This window comes from Caenorhabditis remanei, chromosome II (assembly GCF_010183535.1).
Source record: "Caenorhabditis remanei strain PX506 chromosome II, whole genome shotgun sequence".
Classification (NCBI taxonomy): Eukaryota; Metazoa; Nematoda; class Chromadorea; order Rhabditida; family Rhabditidae; genus Caenorhabditis; species Caenorhabditis remanei.
In genome coordinates this window covers 11,814,388-11,838,217 of record NC_071329.1, presented here as the reverse complement: position 1 = coordinate 11,838,217, position 23,830 = coordinate 11,814,388, and the positions used below count along the sequence as shown (strand labels likewise).

General features: G+C 37.6%; 6 protein-coding genes across 6 annotated transcripts; 5 read left to right on the top strand and 1 right to left on the bottom strand.

Annotated features, from left to right (window-relative positions):
• Nucleotides 1-1,867: 1,867 nt before the first annotated feature.
• On the top strand, nucleotides 1,868-4,380 carry GCK72_006230 (uncharacterized protein; the record flags this gene model as incomplete). Its single annotated transcript, XM_003113393.2, has 6 exons — nucleotides 1,868-1,947; nucleotides 1,997-2,129; nucleotides 3,128-3,343; nucleotides 3,439-3,754; nucleotides 3,808-3,997; nucleotides 4,050-4,380. The coding sequence occupies 6 exons, from the start codon at nucleotides 1,868-1,870 to the stop codon at nucleotides 4,378-4,380; spliced, it is 1,266 nt and encodes a 421-aa protein (XP_003113441.2).
• A 2,122-nt stretch (nucleotides 4,381-6,502) lies between these two features.
• Nucleotides 6,503-8,573, top strand: GCK72_006229 (uncharacterized protein; the record flags this gene model as incomplete). Its single annotated transcript, XM_003113607.2, has 6 exons — nucleotides 6,503-6,591; nucleotides 6,648-6,752; nucleotides 6,799-7,406; nucleotides 7,457-7,679; nucleotides 7,725-8,228; nucleotides 8,366-8,573. 6 exons carry the CDS (start codon nucleotides 6,503-6,505, stop codon nucleotides 8,571-8,573), a joined length of 1,737 nt encoding a protein of 578 aa, XP_003113655.2.
• Nucleotides 8,574-9,264: 691 nt separating this feature from the next.
• Nucleotides 9,265-10,354, top strand: GCK72_006228 (uncharacterized protein; the record flags this gene model as incomplete). Its single annotated transcript, XM_003113866.2, has 5 exons — nucleotides 9,265-9,306; nucleotides 9,357-9,502; nucleotides 9,546-9,714; nucleotides 9,762-10,094; nucleotides 10,139-10,354. The coding sequence occupies 5 exons, from the start codon at nucleotides 9,265-9,267 to the stop codon at nucleotides 10,352-10,354; spliced, it is 906 nt and encodes a 301-aa protein (XP_003113914.2).
• A 2,926-nt stretch (nucleotides 10,355-13,280) lies between these two features.
• GCK72_006227 (uncharacterized protein) lies at nucleotides 13,281-15,723 on the bottom strand (the record flags this gene model as incomplete). Its single annotated transcript, XM_003113484.2, has 11 exons — nucleotides 13,281-13,361; nucleotides 13,472-13,870; nucleotides 13,916-14,087; nucleotides 14,135-14,438; nucleotides 14,485-14,702; nucleotides 14,756-14,834; nucleotides 14,884-15,036; nucleotides 15,085-15,196; nucleotides 15,244-15,333; nucleotides 15,382-15,532; nucleotides 15,584-15,723. The coding sequence occupies 11 exons, from the start codon at nucleotides 15,721-15,723 to the stop codon at nucleotides 13,281-13,283; spliced, it is 1,899 nt and encodes a 632-aa protein (XP_003113532.2).
• Nucleotides 15,724-17,178: 1,455 nt separating this feature from the next.
• On the top strand, nucleotides 17,179-18,441 carry GCK72_006226 (uncharacterized protein; the record flags this gene model as incomplete). Its single annotated transcript, XM_003113799.2, has 5 exons — nucleotides 17,179-17,431; nucleotides 17,664-17,779; nucleotides 17,830-17,956; nucleotides 18,050-18,310; nucleotides 18,362-18,441. The coding sequence occupies 5 exons, from the start codon at nucleotides 17,179-17,181 to the stop codon at nucleotides 18,439-18,441; spliced, it is 837 nt and encodes a 278-aa protein (XP_003113847.2).
• A 330-nt stretch (nucleotides 18,442-18,771) lies between these two features.
• Nucleotides 18,772-21,664, top strand: GCK72_006225 (uncharacterized protein; the record flags this gene model as incomplete). Its single annotated transcript, XM_053725534.1, has 7 exons — nucleotides 18,772-18,809; nucleotides 18,854-19,034; nucleotides 19,086-19,211; nucleotides 19,267-20,366; nucleotides 20,418-20,655; nucleotides 20,701-21,322; nucleotides 21,369-21,664. 7 exons carry the CDS (start codon nucleotides 18,772-18,774, stop codon nucleotides 21,662-21,664), a joined length of 2,601 nt encoding a protein of 866 aa, XP_053589728.1.
• Nucleotides 21,665-23,830: the final 2,166 nt, after the last annotated feature.

Genomic DNA, 23,830 nt, shown 5'->3' with positions numbered 1-23,830 from the left:
CCTTCTGCGTCTCCCCATCTATTTTTATCTTTTCTTCTTCTTTTTCCTCGAAGAAGGGCCTCCCGGACAGTTCATGCAAACATAAAATTGCGTCCCGATGTCATGCATAAGTGTCGAGAGATCAAAGCAATCGCAGAGATTCAGACAGTTTTTTCCACTGACTCAAATAAAAAAGAGAGTGCACCGCCCCTTTTCTTCTCTCTATTTTTGCTCCGACTTGTTGTTTTCAATTGTTGTGTTCAGTACTGTTTAACTCTTATTCTCTACTTTCTTCTTTTCCTTTTCATTTTGGCTGTATTTGAGTTTACATTCCCTTTTCTTCCATTTCGTTTCCTTTTCTCCTATTCATTTGTTGTCATTCAGATGTAAATACCATTACAGAACACGTCTTGTACTACCGTATCATAACTTTCGAAGAATCTCTTATCAGTGACACAGCTGATTGCTTTAAGAAGTTCCTTGTTATCGAGAAGCTTTTTGAACTTCTATTTAGGTCTCTCGAAGTTTCGTTTATTGAAATAATGAGTCATTTTTAGGGAAGAGAGTTTTTGTTTTCTCTGCTGCTTCGATTTTGATGTTGATCAATTTTATGAATCCAAGACCATATCGGTTCATGTTTTGTGCTCTCACTTTCTCATTCCCTTCAAATATTCTTGACAATCACTTGAGTCGGTCGAATGGTTTTCTTCTTTTTTTTCTCATTTCTGACCATTTTCCAGTCTTCTTTTTACATATTTCCTTCGTGATCTTACACTCCGTTTCTCCTCCACAAAAAATTAATGTTCACTTCCAATCATCAATCCATCTATGACGTTCTGCATGGTTGTACTTGGTGTTTTTGAGATCAGAGTTCTGTTTTCTGACATATGAATTTTCTATAAATACTTTCTATCGGGAGTTATATAAAACTACAAATTCACATTTGTTGTCTGTAAATGTATTCGATCAAATGAAACTTTGGGAATCTCGAGTAGACTAAACTTTGACTAGTTGGATTTCAGAAAGATAAGTAAAGTACCTCTGTTTCGCTTTGAGTTCACAGCGGAATATTATCCAGTGCGCCTTCCCAGAATCTTCTTTTCGAGAGCTTTTTTGTTTCCGTGCTACCATTTCCCAGAACTGAAGATAGCCAGCATTGTGACCAATAAGAACTAAATGGTTCTTATCCGAACTCACAGCTGTGTAAATAAATTTGAGAATTTCTTTCTCGAGAAAAAGTTCAATTTTTCATACTGGAGGTCTACTTATTTTCTTATCAAAATCATTCATTCGTTTCTCTTTTGAAGAGTTTCAATTCCGCCTTGAATAAACAGTATTTCTAAATGTCTGGTGTCTCTTGTTACCATTCATCTTTTCTCTCTTTTTGTACATGCACAACTCTTCTTTGTAATACACAAAAGACTCTCTTCACTTTACAAATTATATTCTCTTCTCCTTCTTCGAAATGCGCTATTATGAACGATATTCGAGTCGACAGGTAAAAAGGAAAATCACAAAAAATGGAAATGGGGGAACGACCTTTTTGTTGTTTTAATCGGTGATGGTCGGCGATTTTTCAACAATTCCTCCCCCTCCCACTTCGCGAAAATTTATAATCCGATCAACTTTTTATTGGCACTCACTGACTCTAAGTCCCATATTTCTGTTGATTTTATTCAACCGTATCCCTTTCTCATTTTTCTAACTTTTCCTTCTTTTGTTGCCAATTCTGATTCTGATTCTGATTCTGGTTACAATGAATGGATATTCTAGAATTCCGTTGGGTTCATTTGTGATCGGATATAAAAACAAAACTCCAAAATCATATGATTCTTAACAAATACGAATTCAGATTCTGCTAATGCATACATTTTCATATTTTCAGAGAATGCTACCGGACACAACAGACAATTACGACGACGTGACTGATCACCCGCAGTTCGCGACGACGCGGAGCGGCACGTCTAGGTAAGTCTGATATTTCGAAATGAAAAACAAAACGGAAGAGAAATTTCAGTTTACAATCTTCTCTTTCGAAAAGAGCCAATTCAACAAGAAGAAGTTTGAAAGAGTTAAGTGAAGGAGTTCAACAGAGATTTCAACCGATTACTCACGGAAGATCACTACAGAGGATCACTGAGGATGAGTCGGTGAGTCATTACGAAAATAGGATAGTGACAGTTCGGAAATATAGAAAGAGAATTAAAAGGAAAGAAATATTCAGAATTTGATATACGAAAGAGCAAATGAAGTAGTAGTTGTACAAGCCTTCGTTCTTAAAGGTTCGGCTCAATGCTTTTAGGAAATGTGCAAAAAGTTTTTCAGAGTTTCTTTTTTTTCTGTTCTAAAAACCCAACAAGCGTTGAGCTTCTATATCAATCTATAAGCCTATTACACACATTGAAAGTTGGTAATTCTCAAAATAAAACTGCGAACATGAACACTTTTCGGTAGGTACTGTAGAGAGGCCTAGGCAGGGAATTGGTTTCGAACTTAGAAATATAAATTATCTCACCTAAAGTAAATTAAATTTCAAAACAAAGAATATATTATAGTTTTGTTTATATATCACTGTCTGCACTGACTTTTTGTGATCATTTAGATGAAACCCCAAATCATCATTCCTTCCACTTTGGCTTCACAAGACGACGTCACTTTTTAGATTGCTTGTTTGAATGAAAGCTTTCAAATTCTTCCTAAATACTATCATAAACTTTTACTCCTGCATATTTTCTTATGAAAGAAACCAATCAGGAAGTGAAACCAACAAGATTCTAAAAATTGGTGTCAGCTGTTTAGTTTTCATTCAGTGATCAGTTTGTTTCCAAATCAAAAACCTACACATTAGCAAGTCTCTGGCTAGATCAGTATCAAAAAGAAAAAATAAACAAAAGTTTATTCTCTTCACTTTTTCCTTTTCCACATTTCCATTTTTTTCGTTATATGAAATTAACATACTCGTAGTCTTTCTCTAGTCAGAGCCGTCACAAAAACATATATCACGTGTCAGTTGGAAAAGAAAATCAGTCGTTGTTAACCCACCGCCTAGTAGAATAATTCAACACTGATCTGAGTAAATTGTTTTTCTCAGGCACTCTTTAGATTAGATTTTTCCAAGAAAAAGAGAGAGAACCCTATTCATTTTCAGCCCTCAACACCAACCGCCCCACCACGTCCCAATCGTCAAGTGTATCGAAACTCAATAGATCAATCAAGTATGAGTGAAATACGACTAAAACAGCAGGCATCTGAAGAAGTTGTATCAGAAGGACAGAGATCTAATTGGAGTCAATCCGTGGAGAGAATCGAAAATGCTTTGCATCGGAATTACTACACAATTGCCTATTCGATTGTTATTGTGGCGGTTAGTTTTAAAGTTTTGTTGATTATTTTGTTAAAAATTATATAAAATAGTTACTGTTCTACCGTACCCTATTCACCAACTGGTTCCATTTTCAGTACCTCGCCGGCTTCACAGAATATTTATACTTCCGTCTGACATCACTCATTGCACCAGAACATCTTGTATTCCATCCCCCTTGCGAAGGAAAAGCCACGAGAAAAATTGGAAAAGATGGATTTCATTACGGAATCTCAATATTTGCATTCATCGGAATTGCAATCTTCCAACTCATGTGCTTCTTTGGTCTGACAATTTCGGAAAAATGGACTCAATCGAAAGAGAATCCACGTGAAAGTAGACAAGCTGCTCAGAGAGAAGAGTTTGCTCTTTTTGTGAGAACAATGATTTCTTCAACTATGTATCGTGTATTTTGTAAGTTTCAATCGTTTCTTTTCGAGTCCCTTTCCTCACATCATCTCATTTAGTATGCTATGGAATCTGCTCTCTAATCAATTGTGCCATTATTTTCTACATGGTTGGAATTCAAGATTCCCTTGGTGACGTTGTCAGCACAATATTCCTTTATTTGTTCGATGCAGTTGTTATTCTATATTTCATTGCATTTCCATTGACTACAGTAATCTATCATCCATATGTCAACTGTTTTAATCAAAGGTATTTTAAACTTTAGTCTGATTTCCAGTAACTATAATTTTCATTTTTCCAGAAGAGGTGTTCCTGCTCGATTCACAATTCCAGATGTTGGACCAAGAACTCAAACATCAACATTAGAAAGTAATATCAGTGGTTTAGAAGAAGCAATGGCAAAACCATCCGGAGGAGATCCACCAGTTCATCGAACAAGTCCATCTTCAATCCCTTCTTTGAACTTCTCTCGTCAGGATCCTCTCCGTCAAGGACATCGTTCGACTGGTTCAATTTCAGCCGACATTCCAGTTTTAGAAGAGTATCTCCATTCGCCACGTCGACAATTTCCGAAGCCTCAACTTGCCGTCGAAGAAAATTTGGAAGATGATCGGATATCAACTTTTGTTTAAATTACATGTGCAATTAATAGTTTGATCTCAATTTTGGCCTTTTCTGGGTCTCAGAGTTTTAATATCGTCATTGAAATTACGGGTTTTCTTTTTTAATCAAGTTTTTGACATATTTGGACCATTTTTAAAGTTTATCACATCTCGGTATCGTAAGTAATAAAATATTTAGCTTTTAGTTGTGTTTGCTGAAAGTTCAGAAGAATTAATTCTGAAACTACTTCCTAATTTCCTTTTTCATAACGAAATGTATGATGCTAAAAAAACTTTAAAAAGGAAGTGCTAGTTTTTCTTGAATAAGGCAATTTGAATATAAGGCAAATCTCAAACTCAAATTAGATCAATTGCTCAAATAACACCTCCCCATTTTTAAATCTTTTCTGAAGAGTATAACATTTTTTGAGTCACTCGTTGATTGTTGGTGTTTCGTAGTTTCATGAAACTTTTTCCCTTTTCGCAATCTAGTTTCATTCATGTTATCATCAAAAGAAATGATATTCTAAACTTCCCTCACACCTTTCGTTTTCAACCGAAAAGAGCACGTCGTCCGTTTTCTTTTCCTCTACTCATTAGTTGTTCTCTCTTTCTCTTTTTACTTCAACCTGCCAATTTGATAAGCTTTGTCGCGTCAAGGCACGTGCCCACCGAAGGAGAGCTCGCAACGACGGCTCACAGAGCCCCCAACAGCTTCTTTATAAATCTCTATGACAACTGGGTTGATGTCTTGGTCGGAAAACATTGAGTCGACAGAAGACTGAAATGAAAAACATGATCACTCTTCGTCAGCATACCGTTTTGTTTTTTTCCATCTGTATTCGGCAGAGTTTATTTCTGTGCGAGTACAAATGATGGGTGACCTCTTTCCGGGTCTTCCACTAACTACGTCTCTTCATCTAATACAGTATTTCAACTCTCCACTTTTAAAATAGTTTTGAATAGAGAATGACGAGGATGTAGTTGTGAATGAAATGCGGATGGAAACGCGGAAAGAAAGTGTGTCCTGTCTTCATTCTTTTCTCATTATGAAAGTGTGCTCTACGTTTCTTTCTTTATATTCGTCGAGTTCAACTCGCTCCTGATAACGTCTCAACAGGGCGTCTCATTTTCTTTTTTTTCGGCGGCAGCGCCCAGGTGGAATGGCTCAATGAACTCGTGATTTGCAGCTGCTCTCTAATTGTTTTACAATTAAGTTAAGATTCAGAAAAGGCTGATATGAAGGATACAGTAGTTTCATTCCCTGGTTTTTGTATGTTTTCTTACTGTATATGTAGTAACAATGTAATGTAATGTGAAGCAATGAAACTTGTGTTCTCATTGTCATATGAGTTTCGGCATATTATGTCCTCTCAGGAATGTACTCATCTGAAATTTCATGAAATAGTTCGCACTCTACAAAAGTTTGTTTCAAACAACTGTTTCAATTCAATTCTGCTATTCTCCTCAAATTTAAGTCTACCACAATGTCAGAGAAGATTATATTCTTTGTACTCACATCTAGGTATTCATTTTTCCAGTTGAACTCCGCTCTGTAAAAACGTCCGTAAAGAGATATGGTCCAAAGAAGAGATGCTGGATCACCTGCGAACATATTCGTCCCCATAAGCAATATTTCTTTCCAGAAAAGTTTAGAAAACAGGTTTCCCAAGATCCGAGAACTTCAAAGCAATTATTCTCCTTTCTGTACTGAGACTGATTTTTGAACAACCATAACTTATCTAAAACAAAATATCACGTTTTCAAGGATTGAAACAAAATTTTATAATAAGTTCTCCAAACATTTCTCTTTTCATCATAAAACGTTTTGTGTCATTCAGATGACCTGATGCCGCCATTAAATTAGAAGAGTCCATTACTTCTGGACTATGTTCTAAAAACTTCTCCCCTTTTTACTTTTTTTCTTCTCATTCCTCATTCAGCCCATATCCAAATCCAGAGAAATTTTCATTTTAGTCTTCTCTTTCTTTTTCTTTTTCTTCTGCCTCTTTCACACCAAGAATTCGAAGAACTCATCTCATCAAAAATCCTTCATTGTATATTCAATAGGTTCAGAGTGTTTCTGCTCACAGAGCATCTTTATTTTCCTTCTTTTTTCTTCTCTTATTATAGAAACATAACATTTTCCAGTATGGGAGAAGTCGAGCGACCTAGATCTTTATCTAGGATTACGGTGGATAGTGACACAGAATATCTGGATGCTTATGATCATGTTACGTAGTAAGTTAGAGACATTTAGTGATTATTTCCAAGAGAACACGTTGTTTTTCTTTCAGTAGCAACTCTCTGGAATTGTTAGATACCATCGCTGAAACTCAGATCACATTGAATCTTTTCATGAACAATAAATTTGAGTTGGCAGAAGAGAGAATGGCTGAATTGTGAGTCACTTCTATTGTGTTCGAAATCTGAAATTCGTATTTTCAGATACGATAAAAGTATGTATCATTCGATGGGATACACATGTATTCTGTTCATTAAAGCAGTTATGACTGTCAATAAACAAGATATGGAGAAGGCGGCTGAAGCATGTAAAATGTCAGTTGAAGTGATTGAAAGATTCAGAGAAAAGAGAACAATAAAGGAGACAATATTCGGAGCAACAGCCAAAGGAAAGAAGATAACAGACGAAGAATTACATGCGGAACTTTGTTATGCTCAAATGCTTCTAATTCGAGCAATGCTTACATTCTTTCATGATGACAACTTTGCGAGTTTTATTAAAGGAGCACTGAATATCAGAACATGCTATCAAACATATAGATATTGTGAGAAATTGATGAATGAGCCGAGTGTTTGGATCGGAAGAAACAAGAAAGTACAGGAACAATTTGAAAGTGGAACTCGAATGGGTCTTGGAACATTTTCTCTGATGCTCTCGGTGCTTCCGTCTAAAGTTTTACGTCTCTTGGAAGTAGTAGGATTCTCTGGAGATAAAGTTGCTGGAATGAGAGATCTCCAACACGTGGCTTCGATGACTGGAACATTGTGCTCTCCTCTTGCCAAAATGGTTCTTCTCACTTGGCATTTGATTGGTAAAAACTGGTTCAATAGATCTAGAACCATACGATGTTATGTATTTCAGCAAGTTTTGTACTGGGAACTGGACAGCCAGATCTTGAAGTCTGTAAAAGAATAATGCCTGGGTTGACTCATTTATGGCCACGTGGAGCTATCATGTTATTCATGAAAGCACGTCTCCTTTTGATTTCTGGAGACATCGAGACTGCAATTCACTATTTTAATATGTCGATTGAATCTCAGGACACCTACAAACAGTTTCACCATGGATGCTACTGGGAACTACTGTAAGTTTGAAATTCTATTAAACTTTCTATAATCAAGAATTCCAGATTTGCTCATGGATATCAGCGAAGATGGTCACACGCGGCTAATTATGCGAGACTCTTGATGAAAGAATCTAAATGGAGTCGTTGTGTTTATACATATCTCCTCTGTATTTTCTTTGCTGCAGATGAAACCGTTGATGAAGCAAGAAGAAATGAAACTATAAATGCATTGGCTGGAAAAGTGGATGGTCTTCGGTTGAGAATCGCTGGAAAATCTATTCCGGTTGAGAAGTATTGTGGAAGAAAAGCTAAACGATTTGTTGCAACTCAATCCCTTCTTTTTGCTCATTATGAATTCATTTACTTCTGGAATGGATTCGATATTTTTGGAAAGAATCCAAAAATGGTCAGAGGAGTTCTGGAAGATATGGATCGTGTTTGGGAGTTGAAGAAATCAACGTGTGACATTGATGATTATTGTTTGTATTACTTCCTGAAAGGTGTTTCTCTCCGTCATTTACACCTGAATGCACAAGCCGAAGAGTGCTTCAAAGCCGTATTAGAGAGGTAAGAGAAGTTGAGAAAAAGGAGAAAAAAAAGAAGGGATTAGCCAAATATATGCGCTTTATTCGGCTCAGTTCTGAGAACTGGATGTAGTCGTCGAAATGTATACACTCTCTCGACAATTGATTGATTTATTACAGAGAAACAAGCATCAAGAGCTTCACCTATCTCCCTCCAAACGCCACATATGAATTAGCAATGCTGCGCATCTCAGAGCAACAATTTATAGAGGCTCAGACGTTACTTGACAAGGCTCGTGCATACAAATCATATTCTCTCGAGAACAAGTTACATTTCCGGATACACAGCGCAATGGGAACGATGGGATGTCGGACGCCGATGATGTAGATAGAACTTCACTTTATTTTTCTTAACTTTACAGTTTATTTTTTAATAACTTAATAATATTTGTATAAAGAACTTTTCACCCCTTTCCCCCACAATAACGTTTTTTAATCAACATGTAATCGGTTTGTTTGTGGGTGTTTATGTTCTAATGGTGTAACGTAATAGCGTGCTGCTTGCTCTTGCCAGATCATTTTCAGTCGTCTCATTTCATAATTGACGCCGATTATCCCCTCGCGCATCCCTCTTTGCTCTCGTTTTTCACATATTTCTCATGCACAACGAAGGTCGTCCCGTCTCTTTTTTATGTTCTCTAGCCGAAGTGAGGACGCTCGGCGTCGCGCTGTGCATGGCCTCACAATAATCGCGTCAGCGAGAGACGAAGGCGCACCAGAGAAATCGCCTTCCTCTAGTTGCAACAAACAAATGCAGAGAGACACACGAGACACCGCGTTTTTTGCCTTCTTTCCTTCTCGTTCTCTCTCTTTGTCTTGACAACGGCTTCAGTTATCAATAATTTTCTTTTATCCGTTTTTGTCGAGAAGGCGCAGAGCTCTCTTTCTTTCTAAAGTCTCGGCACGAAATCTCTACTGTAGATTCGTGTACTCCACTCGAACAACTCTCCTTTTTTCCTTCCTCTTGTTTGCCACAAAACTGAATTTCCAGGGATCTTGAGTTTCCGAACAAAAGATCGATGATGAACGCTGCACTGAAAGAATTACAGCTAAACGAGCAGGTAAATCAATATATTTATCCGGATTAGGATTCAAGGGATGTTCATTCTAGATCGAGGACTTGTCACTTGCATTCAAAGAGATACCTCGATCCGACCATACATTGACACCAGCCGAGTTGGCAGCTTTCGATGATCTTTCCACTACTCTTGTCGTGGATTCAGTTCTTAATTTCACAACACACAAAATAAGCAGAAAGTATGTAAATAATGTCCCGTCGATCGATATTCAAATTTTTCAGGCGCCGTTATTTGTATGGAGACGAGCACAGAATGGCTAGTGAGACAATGAAAAAGTTCAGAGAATCCCAGGACTGGACTAACGCAATCTACTCGTTTCTGAATATGAGAAGCATAAAGGGCTTCATTGAAAAGTTTACATTCAATAAGCAAGCAGAATTCCGCGATCATGTATGATTTCTTCTTCTAATTCTGAAATTAATGAGTCACTGTTTCAGATCGTTCGTTTCCTCAATATTTTCTCAATTGATGCGGGGTACACCATCGAAGAGTGTAACCGCTATTCAGCAGAAGGGCATAAAGGCGCCAAGCTGGTCGCAACGCGGGCTTGGAGTCGTGGGGACAAAATCGATCGCCTGATCGGTGTTCTCTGCTCGATGAAAAACAACGAGGAGACTACACTTCTCTCAGCCGAAGGCAGCGACTTCTCTGTCATGTATAGCACTAGGAAACGGTGCTCAACTCTTTGGCTTGGGCCAGGGGCTTATATAAATCACGATTGCAAGCCAACTTGCCAGTTCCAATCGAATGGAACTTCTGCCCACATAAGAGTTAGTAGATAATTGGGCGACTTTTTATTCATTTTTACTTTCAGGTTCTTCGCGACATGGTTGCTGGAGATGAAATCACCTGCTTCTATGGCAACGAATTTTTCGGCCCTGGCAACGTTGACTGCGAATGCGTGACTTGTGAGAAGAACAAACGCGGGAAATTCCAGTTAAATTCTGATGAAGAAAACCAGGAACCGGAACCAGAAACAGAAGAACCAGGCTCAAAACGAATGAAATATTCGCTCCGTTCTAGAGTATAGATCGTGAATCGAATCTTAACTATTAATCTCGTCTCTGTTCAGACAACTCTTGTTTCATGGCCCGTGTAAATACGATATCGTTTGTGAAAGAATCCCTGCTTTTTACTGAATCTCTTTTTTCTGAACTCTTTCTTTTTTTTAGAGTCCCTTACCCCGTAACGCTAATTTCAGTACTTTAGAGACCGAAACTTCTAGCAATCCCCCGAAAACTCTTTCTTCCATTTCTCCATTTCGTTCTTGTATGTTTACAACGATCTCTTTCTGTGCTCTGTTTCACTCGTTCTCTTTCTTTCTTCTCTGTTCAAATAATCTGAAAGTTTACCAAATTGCTCTTTAATAAATTATTTTTCCCGAATCATTATATTTCTCGAGAAGTAATGACAATGTGGTTTCAGAGGAATAAACTGAGAAGAAATCTGCTTTTCACAAAAGATGAATTTTGTTGAAACATTCGACGAAAAACCAATAATTTAGTAAAACTCACAAATTTTTTCGGATGGCAAGATTGGTAAATTCGTTGAGAACTAGAAAGTTTTGAAGTGTTGAAAGAAAGTAAAGATTCTTTTAAAGATAAAAGAGGAGTGACTTGTTGCAATCAGACTCATGAACCATCTTCATTACCCGGTACCAGTCTCCGTACCATGAGTACGTTGTGTGGTGTACTGATAAGAAATGATAAGATGATCATATTGTAATTGATCAAATTGCAACAGAAATTGAAAGTGTGCTGGATATTGAATGCCACTGACAAAATAACAAGAAAGTGGTGATTGAATGTAATTGATAGAGGAAAGAGATGGAAATAAAAAGAGATAAATGGAATATGGAACATTTGGAATTGAAGCAAGAAAAAAAAAACCGGGATGGAACAGATACACAGGTAACGTCACTTCAGAAGTTCTTATAATTTTTTGAACATTTTCCCATACTTTATCAGTGAAGTGACTCGAAAACAACTTGACTGTATCGAGATTGTATCATATCTTCAGATGCAATTAAACATATTCAATTGATTCTTGTAAAAAGTATAGATCACCGTTTTTTGTTTGCAGTTTCCAACTTTCTTACAGAAAAAAAAATTAGAGAAAGAGATGACATGTTCTGCTATGGTTCAATCAAGCTTTTGCTTTCAGTGACCGTATATTTTTAAGTTATCATAATACAAGTCAAAGGTGATCAACTTCAAATATAGTGAGCACTGGTTGTTCTTCATACACAATAAAGATTGAATCTGTCTCATCACATTTGAACCAGTTAACCTCAATTTTTGACACTTTCAGCTGAATACGGTAATTGTTAAAGACTTGACAACACACCTGTTTTTCTTATTCTGAAAAATCTTTTTCAAGCAGGAAATTATCTTGAGCCTTCTCGTATCCTTCCTACCAAAGCTAGTAAACATTCAACTCGAGATTCGAATGTTTCATTCTATATCCCTCTCTTCATTCATTTCTTTTCAACTTGATCCACTGCAGAGCCATTCAAATTTCGAATATTCTCCTCTGCCAATTCGTCATTTCTGACTCTCTTCCACTCTCAAAAGTTCACCCAATTCTATTACTTTTATGAGCCTTTGTTAATCATTCACCGCCCGCACCTGCCCGTTTTGAACCATCCATCTCATTCCAATTGTTATATCGATCTATATTCGGACTGCTCCGTCCGTACAGCAGAATCGTTATCGATGGCACCGCCCATTTGGTGATAGGCAACATTACCTGCGTCTCCACCATCTATTCCGTAAGCCCTCCTACTTTTGTGACACTATAAAAGCGGGAGGTGGTGCATTCAAAAACAGTACTTATTCTCTCCACGTATTCTCCCTGTGTATTGCTTCTGCTCTGCTAGTATTCTTCACGAAAACCGCTTGTTCTTGAGCTAGAAAGGTGACATAAAATCATGTATGACAACGCGATATTATGCACATTTTCTAGACCAAGACATGATTTATCGGTTCATCTTTTACCTGCTTCGTGGCTTTTTGTTTACGATTTGAGACGGTTATGACGTGAACTCCCGGGTTGACGGCATTAGAAACTAGAAGAAAAGAAGGAATTGAACATCTAGTGAGTATAGTTTTTCAGAAAAAGTAAACCGTATTGAAAACAGAGATACATAGAGGTTGTGTGGCTCTATTTAAATGAGGTTGCAGGTTTCATAGGTCTTACGAGTGAGATATAGTTGCTAGGATTCCGACTGGGGCATTCAAGAATTTAAAATCCAGGGTTTTCAGGAGGACTGAAAAAATACTCCGAAAACATTCCCATCAGAGTTAAAGTCAACGCCGGAATGATGTCTCTTGTGAGAGTATAATGAATCAATTTCAACACTCGAAAGAATCAATTTATTGACCTAACTAAAAAAATCAAGATGAACCCAACTTGTCCCTGCTGGATCTTTGAAAATAAAATCGTCATTCACTCAGTCCTGCTCTTATTCAGTGATGCAAATGCACCTCTTTCAGCCAAGAGACTATGCCCACTCCTCAACACGTCTTATCAACTGGACGAAACACACACCGATACTTCTATTTGCTCTCCGACGCGGTGCAAACCGATCCATGTAGATTCAAACTGGAAGAGAAAGAGACAAGGAGAGATAGTAAACGTACATGAGCTGATAAATTTGTTTGCTCCGTCTTCTGTGACAGAAAGAAAGAGAAAGAGCTCATGAGAAGGTTCTTATCATGAAGAATGTGACAAGGGAAACGTAGTGATGGACACTATTATCATCTAATTATCATGGGAAAGTGTATGAATTCATTGTCACAGAAAAGAGAAAATTTTTCAAGTTGGGAAGAAGATTTATTGGAGAATAATTGAAATGTTGGATGAGAACAAAAATAACTGCATTGGGGGAGAACGGGGAAGAGATCATAAGAGATTAGTGCACTCGAAATAGGAAGATACAAAGAAAAATGATAGTTTCAACATGCATATCGATTCGTGGCTGATTCTACAAGTCCGCTGTCTTGTTGCTGGAAAATGTATTTTCCTTGAGGTTGCTTCTGAAAATAAATTATGAGTGGAAGAAGGAGAATCTCTCAGAAATACAATGTCAAAATTATTTTTTTCAAGAGTTCAAAAGACTTTCAAAAAACTAATAGATTACACATACCTGTCTCTCAGTCATTTCAATCAATTTTGTTGTTTCCTTCTTCAATTTCAGCGCTGTATGTCTGAAATGTGGAATCGAGTGCCAACTGTCTTCCATCAACTTGCTCAATTCATGGAGTGCAGGAACATTTTTCCACGCTGGATCTGGAGGCGGACGCATCTTTCTCACACAAACGACGTCTCTCATCTCGTCGAAACTTGGATCATTGAGTACAGTTCCATCAAATGGAGGTGCGTATGGCTTCGCTTTGAGAGAAGCTGCTCCCTCAACATTTGTCTTCTGACGATGTTGCATTCTGGATATGTTATCTGATGAACTGACTGATTCTCCAATACCACTTGATGCACTGTGGTCAGGCGATGTCTCGTCTATTGCGGACACTTCTTCACATGTATTCACCTGCAAATATTGTGTCATACAATTATCATTTATCGGAAAACATACCTCCACTCTGATCACAACTTCCCACATAACAAGTGCCATTGAATAGATATCAGCCATTTTGAATTGAGAGAAATCCATTGGATTCAACGTATTAGAGAGTAGTTCTGGAGCCATGTAACGTTTCGTTCCCACTTGAATATTGAATTTTTGAGGGAGGATTTGGTCGTTCTGGCTGAAAATTTTCGAACTAAATATCATTTAACAAAACGAAAAACTAACTATCTGAGAGCTAATCCAAGATCTGCAATGCAGCAAACATTTGGTCTCTTCACAATAATATTTTTCGATTTGATATCTCGGTGAGCAATTTCTGGTTTTCTGAAGCTTCCAGTTCCTTGGACAGTTGCATGAAGATGCTCAATTCCACATATACAACTATGAATAAGACGGAGAGCTTCGTCCATTGTCAGTGTTTCTTCACGACACAAATAGTCAGAGAGTGATCCAAGTTCATGATAATCTGTGATCAAGAGCATTTTTGTCATTGAATCTTCTTCACTCCAGATGTCAGCAGCCACAAATTCTAAAACATTTTCATTTGATTTCGTTCGGTTCCCAAAGAAACTTACGTAAAATATTCTCATGATTAATCATATTCGTCTGATAAACATCTCTTTCATTCTTCCATGAATCCTCATCTGTTGTATAGAATGTCTTCACTGCCACATAACTTCCACGATACAATGCTTTCCGAACTTCTCCGTATCTTCCTTGACCAATTGTTTTGATTATTGTCAAATCTTGTCTGACAGTCCTTTGGAGTAGCGCGGCTTGACCGGAACCACTTCTGAAGTTGAGTATGGCAGTCTTAAGATTTTATTAAACTGATTAAAAACGTACCCAGAATCTTCGAGCATTGTCATTTTCTCATCCAAAAATGTTGATTCTGTCGCAAGAGATGTTGGCTTCTTATTCTTACCTGAAAGTTTTCAAATTCAAACTATTATATTTTTCGAACGAAGGTTTACCAGATTTTGAGCAATATCTATAGGTACACCAAAGAATTCCAAAAGCAGACATGCAGACTGAAATAATGATGAGAAACATCTCAACTCCGTTTATAACATTCTGGAACGGAGAAACGTCTTCTGTGTAGTTATTCATTTCTTCCAGTTCTTTTTCTGAAATTTAAAGAATTGTTTTAATATGTATAGAGTTTCAGCTCTTACCTTTGTGATGATGAGCATACGGAGGAGGGATCAAGTCCTTATTACAGTAATTTCCTTCGTAACAGCATCCGATACTTTTTGGAGAACGATGAGCTGCTCTCCATGCGTTACACTTAAAAAATAATAACTTTAAATATTTCAGAAAGATGGGAAAGTTACCGTAAGATGTGATGCTCCACTACCTCTTTCCAAAGTTGCACAGCCCCATTGATGACGAGTTTCCATTCTTTTTTCATCTTTATTGTATTTCTGAAACACTTTCTTTTAGAACAAAAGTTCAAAAGAATGTAAAACTACCTCTTCAACAGCATGATAACAAGCAGCTCCGTCCTTTTTCACACATGTCATATTTTTTCCACAAATTGATTCGTCATAATTACAATAGCATCGATTTTTCGGAACGTCATGAGGTCTTTCTCGAATTTCCATTTCTTTCAAAACACGTTGCCTAAAAACATTTATTCAGTATTGACTCATTTTCTATGAAATTAATTAATACCTGAATTCCATTGGGACTCCAACAGCGTCTTTCGGAATACTCAGAGCCAAATCTTCATCATCGTATTGATCATAATCATCTTTGCAATTCTGCACTTTCAGAAGTGCAAAGATGAGAAGAAATATGAAAATTGTGTTCATTCAATGTCTGAAAATTCGAAAAATTGATTAAGAAATAGTTAATAAAACAAGTGAAAACAAGAAAGAGTAAGAAGTAAAGTAGAGATGAAGAGAGACTGTTTGCATTTTCTTTTCCGTCTCGTACTATTCCTTTTGTTTCTGATACCTCGTTTCCTCTTCTATCAGTCTATCACTCTCTTAACTATCTCATCTCTTCTCAACTTGATCAAATTCAGAGATATTAACGGAAAAGTTGCGCCAAAATGGATCTTCTGACCGATAGGGGTGAATTCGAAGAAGGGCGGCGCCTTTCTGTCGCGCCACCCCATAAAATGAGGGGCCCCATTAAATGGCGTGGCGCCATTTTTCTGAGAAATTGATGGATTGGATTGATGAATAGGCAGAAGGCAGGGGGCACATACACACCAGGTGTTTCATTTTCAATATCTCATTGTTACCTTCTTTTGAAGTGAAGCGGCACATGAACCGGAAGATAGTGACACTCAATTGGCATGAAATCAGGATTAAGATGGGTGGAGAATCGAAAAAAAATGACCTAGATTTAGAGTTTCAGATTTAGAGAATATGGAAGAAGTGGTTAGAAACAGACCTCGAAATGTTAGTTTGAGTGCCTCTAGCATGAAAACTGAACTGAACTTTCCAGTTTCTTAATAGTCTCTAAATGGATTGTACCGAAAAAATGGTTAACTAGAAGTTGTTGCAGTGAGCGACAAAATTTTGAATTTTGATAGCTTCCTTCTATAACTAGCAAAAAGAGAATCAAAATTTAGGATTGAGATTGATTTTATCTTTGCACTGCTTTCTTTCCAATGATATCTTAAACAAATCACAAAAAAGTTTTATTTTGAAGCTGCCCTAAAGTAGAAAATGTAGATTATAGTTACATCTAACTGACTCTTTTCTGTTCAATAGACAGAACTCAATCAAAATGTTCAGAGCGATTGAAAAGGGGAAGTGAAAGCTAGAGTGAGCACTCCCCTCTTCACTCTCTTTCCAAAAAATGATGATTTACGAAATCATAATTCTATCAAACGAAGCTCATTAGAATACTCAGGAGGAAAGAGGGAGAGAGTGAGAAACATGTGATACAAAATGTACTGGAACGACAAAAAGTAGAATAAATTTGCAAAAGAAGAGAGAAAAACAGAAGACGTCGGACGAGATCCCCAAGGCAACACAAGATTTATGGCATGTCTGTTTCAGAAAAAGTAAAACATTTGGAGAACGGAGTTTTACGTGGAATTCTAGATGTTTGATCTTTAAGTGAATTATTTCTTTTTGAATCTTCAAATTTTTATGTTTTAAAATTAATTATTATTACGTGTAACCGGGCGTTTCAGAAACCCAATTAGATCGTTATCTTTGTGTAATTAAGTTGGACAGTTTTCCCTTTCCAACAGTTCAATCACCCAAGAACACAAGATTTTATATTATCGTGCGCAAAGTCGGACAAAAATGAAAGAAAACGAATTGCATGAAACAACGACTCCGCCTGAAGAAATCGTTGGAAACGATGATATAAATAAGCAGCAAAACGACGAAGCTGACCGTTTTCTGGAGCACATGTCCACCAACCATAAAACATTTTCTGTGCTCGACCGGACGGGTCTACGTCTTTCCATTGGTTGTCTATTGCCAATCACAATGGGAGACAACGGAGAGCAACGTAATTGGGGATCGAGTATCATTCTGAATAGTGCTGACCTAGGTGAGTGAGAGGATCGATGGGAGAACAGATATCGGGATTCTTAGTATGAATTCTGAAGTTAAACATTCTGCTCTGACCGCAATAAAACTTCGAAAGCTCCGTCTCTTGGAATGGGAGATCATAAAAGTAATGTGTTCCACGAGGACGAATGAAATGAGATTTTAAAATTTATGATTCTAGGAAACCAGATTAGAGAATAAGTAAGAAGAATCTATCGTTCCACTATTTTAAGAATACCCACAAGTCGACTACAAACTACGTGTCAGTGCGAAAAAACGATTCGATCCACAACTGACATGTAATCGTAGTAAAGGCACAATCAAACAGAACAAAGTGCTTGTTTTGAATGTGAGTATTCTAAATAATGGGATTATAATTCTCGAATTTTTCAATTTCAGTACCAACTTCCTGAATCCTCAATCAAATCTGTTCAATTGACACTCTTAATTGATGGATCACCACATGAAATTCCACTTTGCAAATATCCAAAAGGCGATTATTACTGGATTGGGAAAGATACGACAGGTATGTATTTCAGTCATCCGTTCCTCAAATAAGTTGTCATTCGTTCGTCATCCGTTCCTCAAATAATAATTCCGATCCTCAAAGAAATTTCAGTTCCTGGACCTGCTCAATTGATCGAAGAAAGAAAGCAAAGTGTCTTTGTTAAAACTGATTCAACTATGAAGAATGTGTCACCGGGAAGAATTGAGAATATTCCAGATGGATTGAAAGACTTCGTTTTGGGAGGAGATGGAATCAATTCAGTTTGCAAACTACTGTATCCTTACAGTAAAGAACTATTCCGTGATCTGTCTCTAATGAATATTGAGAATTTTGACATTATGGGATCATTCGAGAACGGAAATGCTACTGATGGTTTGTTTGCTTCTTTTTTGTTTTTCTGAATCCTAGATCTCATCATTCCAGCGATTGCCGAAGAGATTGTACGGCGCTTCCACGAGTCAACACGCGAGAAATTCACAACTACACCGGCTATGTTGCAATGAAGAAGTTGCTCAAAACTAACTCTATCTGTGTTTCATCAGAAAAACTTGAATAAAAGTTCATTCATTATCTCTGGACGTTTTTGAGTTTCTGCAGAAATTTCTGGCTCCCCTCTCAATTTTAACCAGCCGCCGAAAAGTAGAGGCATTCAGACGAGCGCGTTTGCTTTTCTCCTTTTTTGTTGTTTTTTTTTCAACTGGAAAATTATCGATTCTCTGGAAAAACATCTGAATTTTAATAAAAGTTTATTTACCTCCATTCTTTTTTTAAACTTTGTTTTATTTTATGTCATAAATATTGTTTTTCAGTAATTGAAACCGAGGACTGGCGAAATGAATGGATTATGTTGTTGCACGCCATGCAAGCCAAGGTATATTGAAAACTTAGAGCAGCCAATCAAGTTCTTATTTTTAGATATCGGCGGTTAGTAGATTCAATCTACCCGAGAGCAGTAACAGATGGTCTACTTCATTCGAATATGCAGAAACTTACATTTTACGCCATTTCGCATCCGGAGAAGCTGGAAAGAATTGGAGAATATTTAGTCATGCGGATGGTTCGAGATTTAAGTCGACAACGCCCTGTTCAAGTCAAGGTTTTCATTTAACGGCTATAGTTGTATATTTTAATAGTTTGTATCTTCTAGATCGCAGTCGAAGCCATGGATCAGCTGCTACAAGCATGCCACAGTTCTCCAAGTCTTCCACAATTCAGTGAAAATCATTTGCGTATGGTACAACGACTACTGGAGAGTAACAATGCTAAAATGGAGGTGTGTAATGTCAAAATTGTGTGGGAGGAATAAATCAATGATGTGACTATTTCAGCAACTAGCTACTGACTCATTCGTCACATTCTCAAATATTGAAGAGAGTTCTCCATCCTACCACCGTCAATACGACTTTTTTATTGATAAATTCTCTCAAATGTGTCACGCCAATCCACAAGCTGCCTATGGAGAAGATTTTAGACTCGCACGATGTGCTGGTTTGAGGGGACTTCGAGGAGTTGTATGGAAGTCGGTTACTGATGATCTCCATCCTAATATTTGGGAGCAGCAACATATGGATAAAATCGTTCCGTCGATACTGTTCAATTTACAAGAACCTGATGACAATGGAGCTGGTTTTTCTTCTTCTCATATTCCTAAATTCGACAACACATTTGCTGATACAACACAATCTCATCGAGGAGACGATGAAGCAACACCAAAGGTTTTATCTGATCGATGTTTGAGAGAATTGATGGGAAAAGCATCATTCGGATCATTGAGAGCAGTGATTGAACCCGTCTTGAAACATATGGATCTTCATAAACGGTGGTCTCCACCTCCATCATTTGCTATCCATGTATTCAGAGCTATCATCTACAGTATTCAAAGTCAGAACAGTTATTTTGTTATTCAAGAATTGATCAATCACTTGGATAGTATGTGTTCTGCTGATGCATCAACTCGTATTGGTATTGCAACTGTTCTTTCGAGTATTGTTTCAATAGCTGGAACATCAATTGGACCACTTCTCCTCTCAATTTTCAACTCTCTTCTCAAACATCTTCGTACTTCTGTTGATTTCGAAAGAAGTGGAAAGTGCAGTGACCAACCAGCTGAAAAAATGTATCAGGAGGCTTTGATAAACGCGATGGGAGATTTTGCAAATGCTCTACCGGATTATCAAAAAGTTGAAATGATGATGTTCACTGTCGGAAATATTCCAAATCTTGACGAGAGAAAATCAAAACAAGGAGACGAATTCCTGCAGCATGTCCTTGTCAAAACTCTTCTCAAAGTGGCTACCAAATATCGAACAGCTTATTTAGCAACTGTATTTACTGATTCATTCCTCGATACTCTATTGCTTCTTGCTTTGGTTCGCGATCCTCAAGTTCGATTGGCTACTCAACAAATTTTCCATACACTACTTGACAGGTTAGTCTTTTTACCTTCGCTTCAAACTGTATGAAACGAAATATTTTATAGACACGACAATGCTACGAATCTTGTTCATCTGGGATATGAGCGAGATGTCTCGGATGTCCAGTTGACTGTAGAAAAGTGTTCACGTGCTGATCAAATGTTTATGAGAAAACATATTGGAGAGATCACTTTTATGCTTTTGAGAGCCGCTGCGTCAGCTGATGAGAATGATTTGAATACTCATATCGATGCGATTCTGTGTACGATGAGTTTGCTGTGCATCGAAGTTGGATTCGATGAGGTTTGTATATCTGTTTTTATATCAGAAGTAATGTTTCCTTTTCAGTCACTGGTTGAATTATTCCGACTTTCCTTGGCTCTTCAACAGCTTGCTCTGGATACGAAGCAGAATTTCAGCGATGCTAAACGGAACAGTATTCACAATATGGTTGCCAAGTACATGAATTTATCAGCCCAACTAATTGCAAATCCATCCCTTTGCCAACAAGTACAGCACGTGGTTGCTTGTCGTGCCCAGCGTGGAATTCCTGGACTGAATCTGCTTCTCAATATCAAAGATTCTCCAATGAATGATGATCCATTGAGCAGTACTGCTGTAAATGGTACTGCTGAAAACGGATCAGCCAAAACAATAACCGAAGATGATCAAAATCTGTTGTTCAACCTGGAAGATGTGGCGGAGTCTCTGAAAGCTTCTGGAAAGGATGCATCACGCCTGTTTGTACCGTTCAGTATGAATGTGAACAGTAGAAAACTTGACGGCAGTGGAGACAATTGGCAGAATGATCTACAAAACTTTGATTCAACAGACGGCAGAGAATCACCGGATGGATATAAGACTGTTGGTATTGATGATGTTTCAGTTGATATGTCAGTAGATTGGACGCCTCCAATTAGTAGAAAACAGAGCAGAAGGAATACAATATTCTCAATTATCAACCCGCCAAGTAAGTTTTCTGTGTCATAAACCAATATAGCTCCTGTCAGTTCCAGAATTAAACGCATCTACAGTCGATGATCTCAAAGCCTACGCAAATGCCACATTTGATCCTATCGAAGAAGACAGAAAAGAGAAAGAACTCACTGGAAGTATCCTCTCAGAAATTCGAAACACTGACTTCGAGGAACGTGTTAACACCAATGAAGCTCTCAATGAGAGGAGTGATTTGTCCAAATCCATTGCTCGTCTTCTCGTTAGAAATGGAGAAACGACAAGAGTTCGAGATATTGGAAGACCGACAAAACCTAAAAATGTCTTCGAGATCGAACTGCCATCCTTCGCATACTGATGAACTCGCTTTCAAATTTTAATTTATTACACTAATATTTCAGATGTATTATATATTTATTCTAGCACATTACTTTTTAGCAGACTTGCAACGGGCCGGGCCGGGCCGGAATGAAAATTTCTAGGGCCCGGCCCGGCCCGGCCCGCGGCCCGGAAGTTCAGTACTGAAAAAAAATTCAAATTTTTTTTTGGAAAATTTCCCGATTTTTTTTGAAAATTTTTTTAAAAAACAATTTTTTGTAGGTTTCGAAGGTTTTTGAAAAATATACTTGAGGAAAAATATGAAAAATTTTCAGAAAATAAATTTTTGGACAAAAAATTGTAGTGAAAAAAGTTCAAAAATTCAAATCCGGGCCGGGCCGGCCCGTAATTTTGCAAGTCTGCTTTTTAGGGATACTAAATTAGTCGCATAAACCATTTTATCTGCTTAACAACTGATTCTTTCTCTTTCAGATGTTTATCATGTGGAACTCACAAGGGAACCTTTTTCATATCAGGGTTGAGAATTGGCTGAAACTTCGCACATATATACTTTCGGCCCTGCTCTATCACATGCCGTTCTCAAAAGCTGCGCAATACGGCTCGTTGGCGAGAAAATTGGGTCTGAAAATTTCTGAAAATCGCCGTGTCAAATTTCACGCGTGACGCCCCTTTCTTAATTCCCCTTTTCTCAATTAAAAATATGAACATCGGTGATCCAGTGGTAGTGAGGGGGAGTCGGGGTAGGAAAGGTGTGGGTTCGATCCCGCCCACGCCGAATATTTTTTTGCTTTTTTTATTATGAATTTTTGAGGTGCAATTATTGGGTCTGCATCGCGTTTTTTGAGATTTGAAGAGTGTAATACTGATTTTTATGAGTATAGAAAGAAATTGGGACCACAAAAACGAAAAATTTTTTTCGAAGATTTCCACACTTTTTGATCATCAAGTAATGGCCATTAATTTAAAAACTTTGGAGAAGCAACTTTTCCAAAGGAGTTCAGTATTTTTTCGACATGAAAAAATTATGAAATACATTAAGCTTTTTGAAGAAATTTTCTTATGACACTCTTTCCTCGAAATGTGTTTTTCCAAAACAACATTGTTCTCGAATAATTAATGGCCATTACTTGATGATCAAAAAGTGTGGAAATCTTCGAAAAAAAATTGTCTTTTTGTGGTCCCAATTTCTTTCTATACTCATAAAAATCAGTATTACACTCTTCAAATCTCAAAAAACGCGATGCAGACCCAATAATTGCACCTCAAAAATTCATAATAAAAAAAGCAAAAAAATATTCGGCGTGGGCGGGATCGAACCCACACCTTTCCTACCCCGACTCCCCCTCACTACCACTGGACTACCGATGTTCATATTTTTAATTGAGAAAAGGGGAATTAAGAAAGGGGCGTCACGCGTGAAATTTGACACGGCGATTTTCAGAAATTTTCAGACCCAATTTTCTCGCCAACGAGCCGTATTGCGCAGCTTTTGAGAACGGCATGTGATAGAGCAGGGTCGAAAGTATATATGTGCGAAGTTTCAGCCAATTCTCAACCCTGATATGAAAAAGGTTCCCTTGTCAGATGTTCCTCGACTTCTCGATAATTCAAATTCTCCGAATTTCCAGTCATCAGGTACCCGAATGATTTTCGGGTTTTTCTAAAAGTTACGTGCACTGACCAAACTTCCTGCTAAATGTCCAATTTCCTTGAGCCAATTTGAGAGAAAAAGAATAGATCACAACACGTCGAGTTTAGTTTTCTCGTCCAATTGTGCCCTCGTCTTTTCCTTTGCGTCTCCTTTTTTGGTCGATGAAAGTTTCCGGTTTCGTTGATGTCACGTCTTCGTGAAAGTCTTGAGTCAGGATCACCTACATGATCTACTATTTGATTGTCACCTTTTCAGAGGGTGGTCTTTTTTCTCTAATGAGTTTGTGGAATCACCTGATGTTGAAAAAAAAGAGAAAGTAAATCGACACTTTTCTCTCGTGTCAACTGAAATTGGATGACGGCGAAGATGTTGAAAACTTCTCAAGGGAGATGTTTTCTAAGGAGAAAGAAAGAAGAATGTCTAGACAGAGTAAATTTCGGTTTTCATTTCAAATCTCTTGAAAAATATCCCTATGATTACTAGTTATCAAGTAGAATGTGATAACAGTTTGAATGCCCATTCAGGAAATACTTC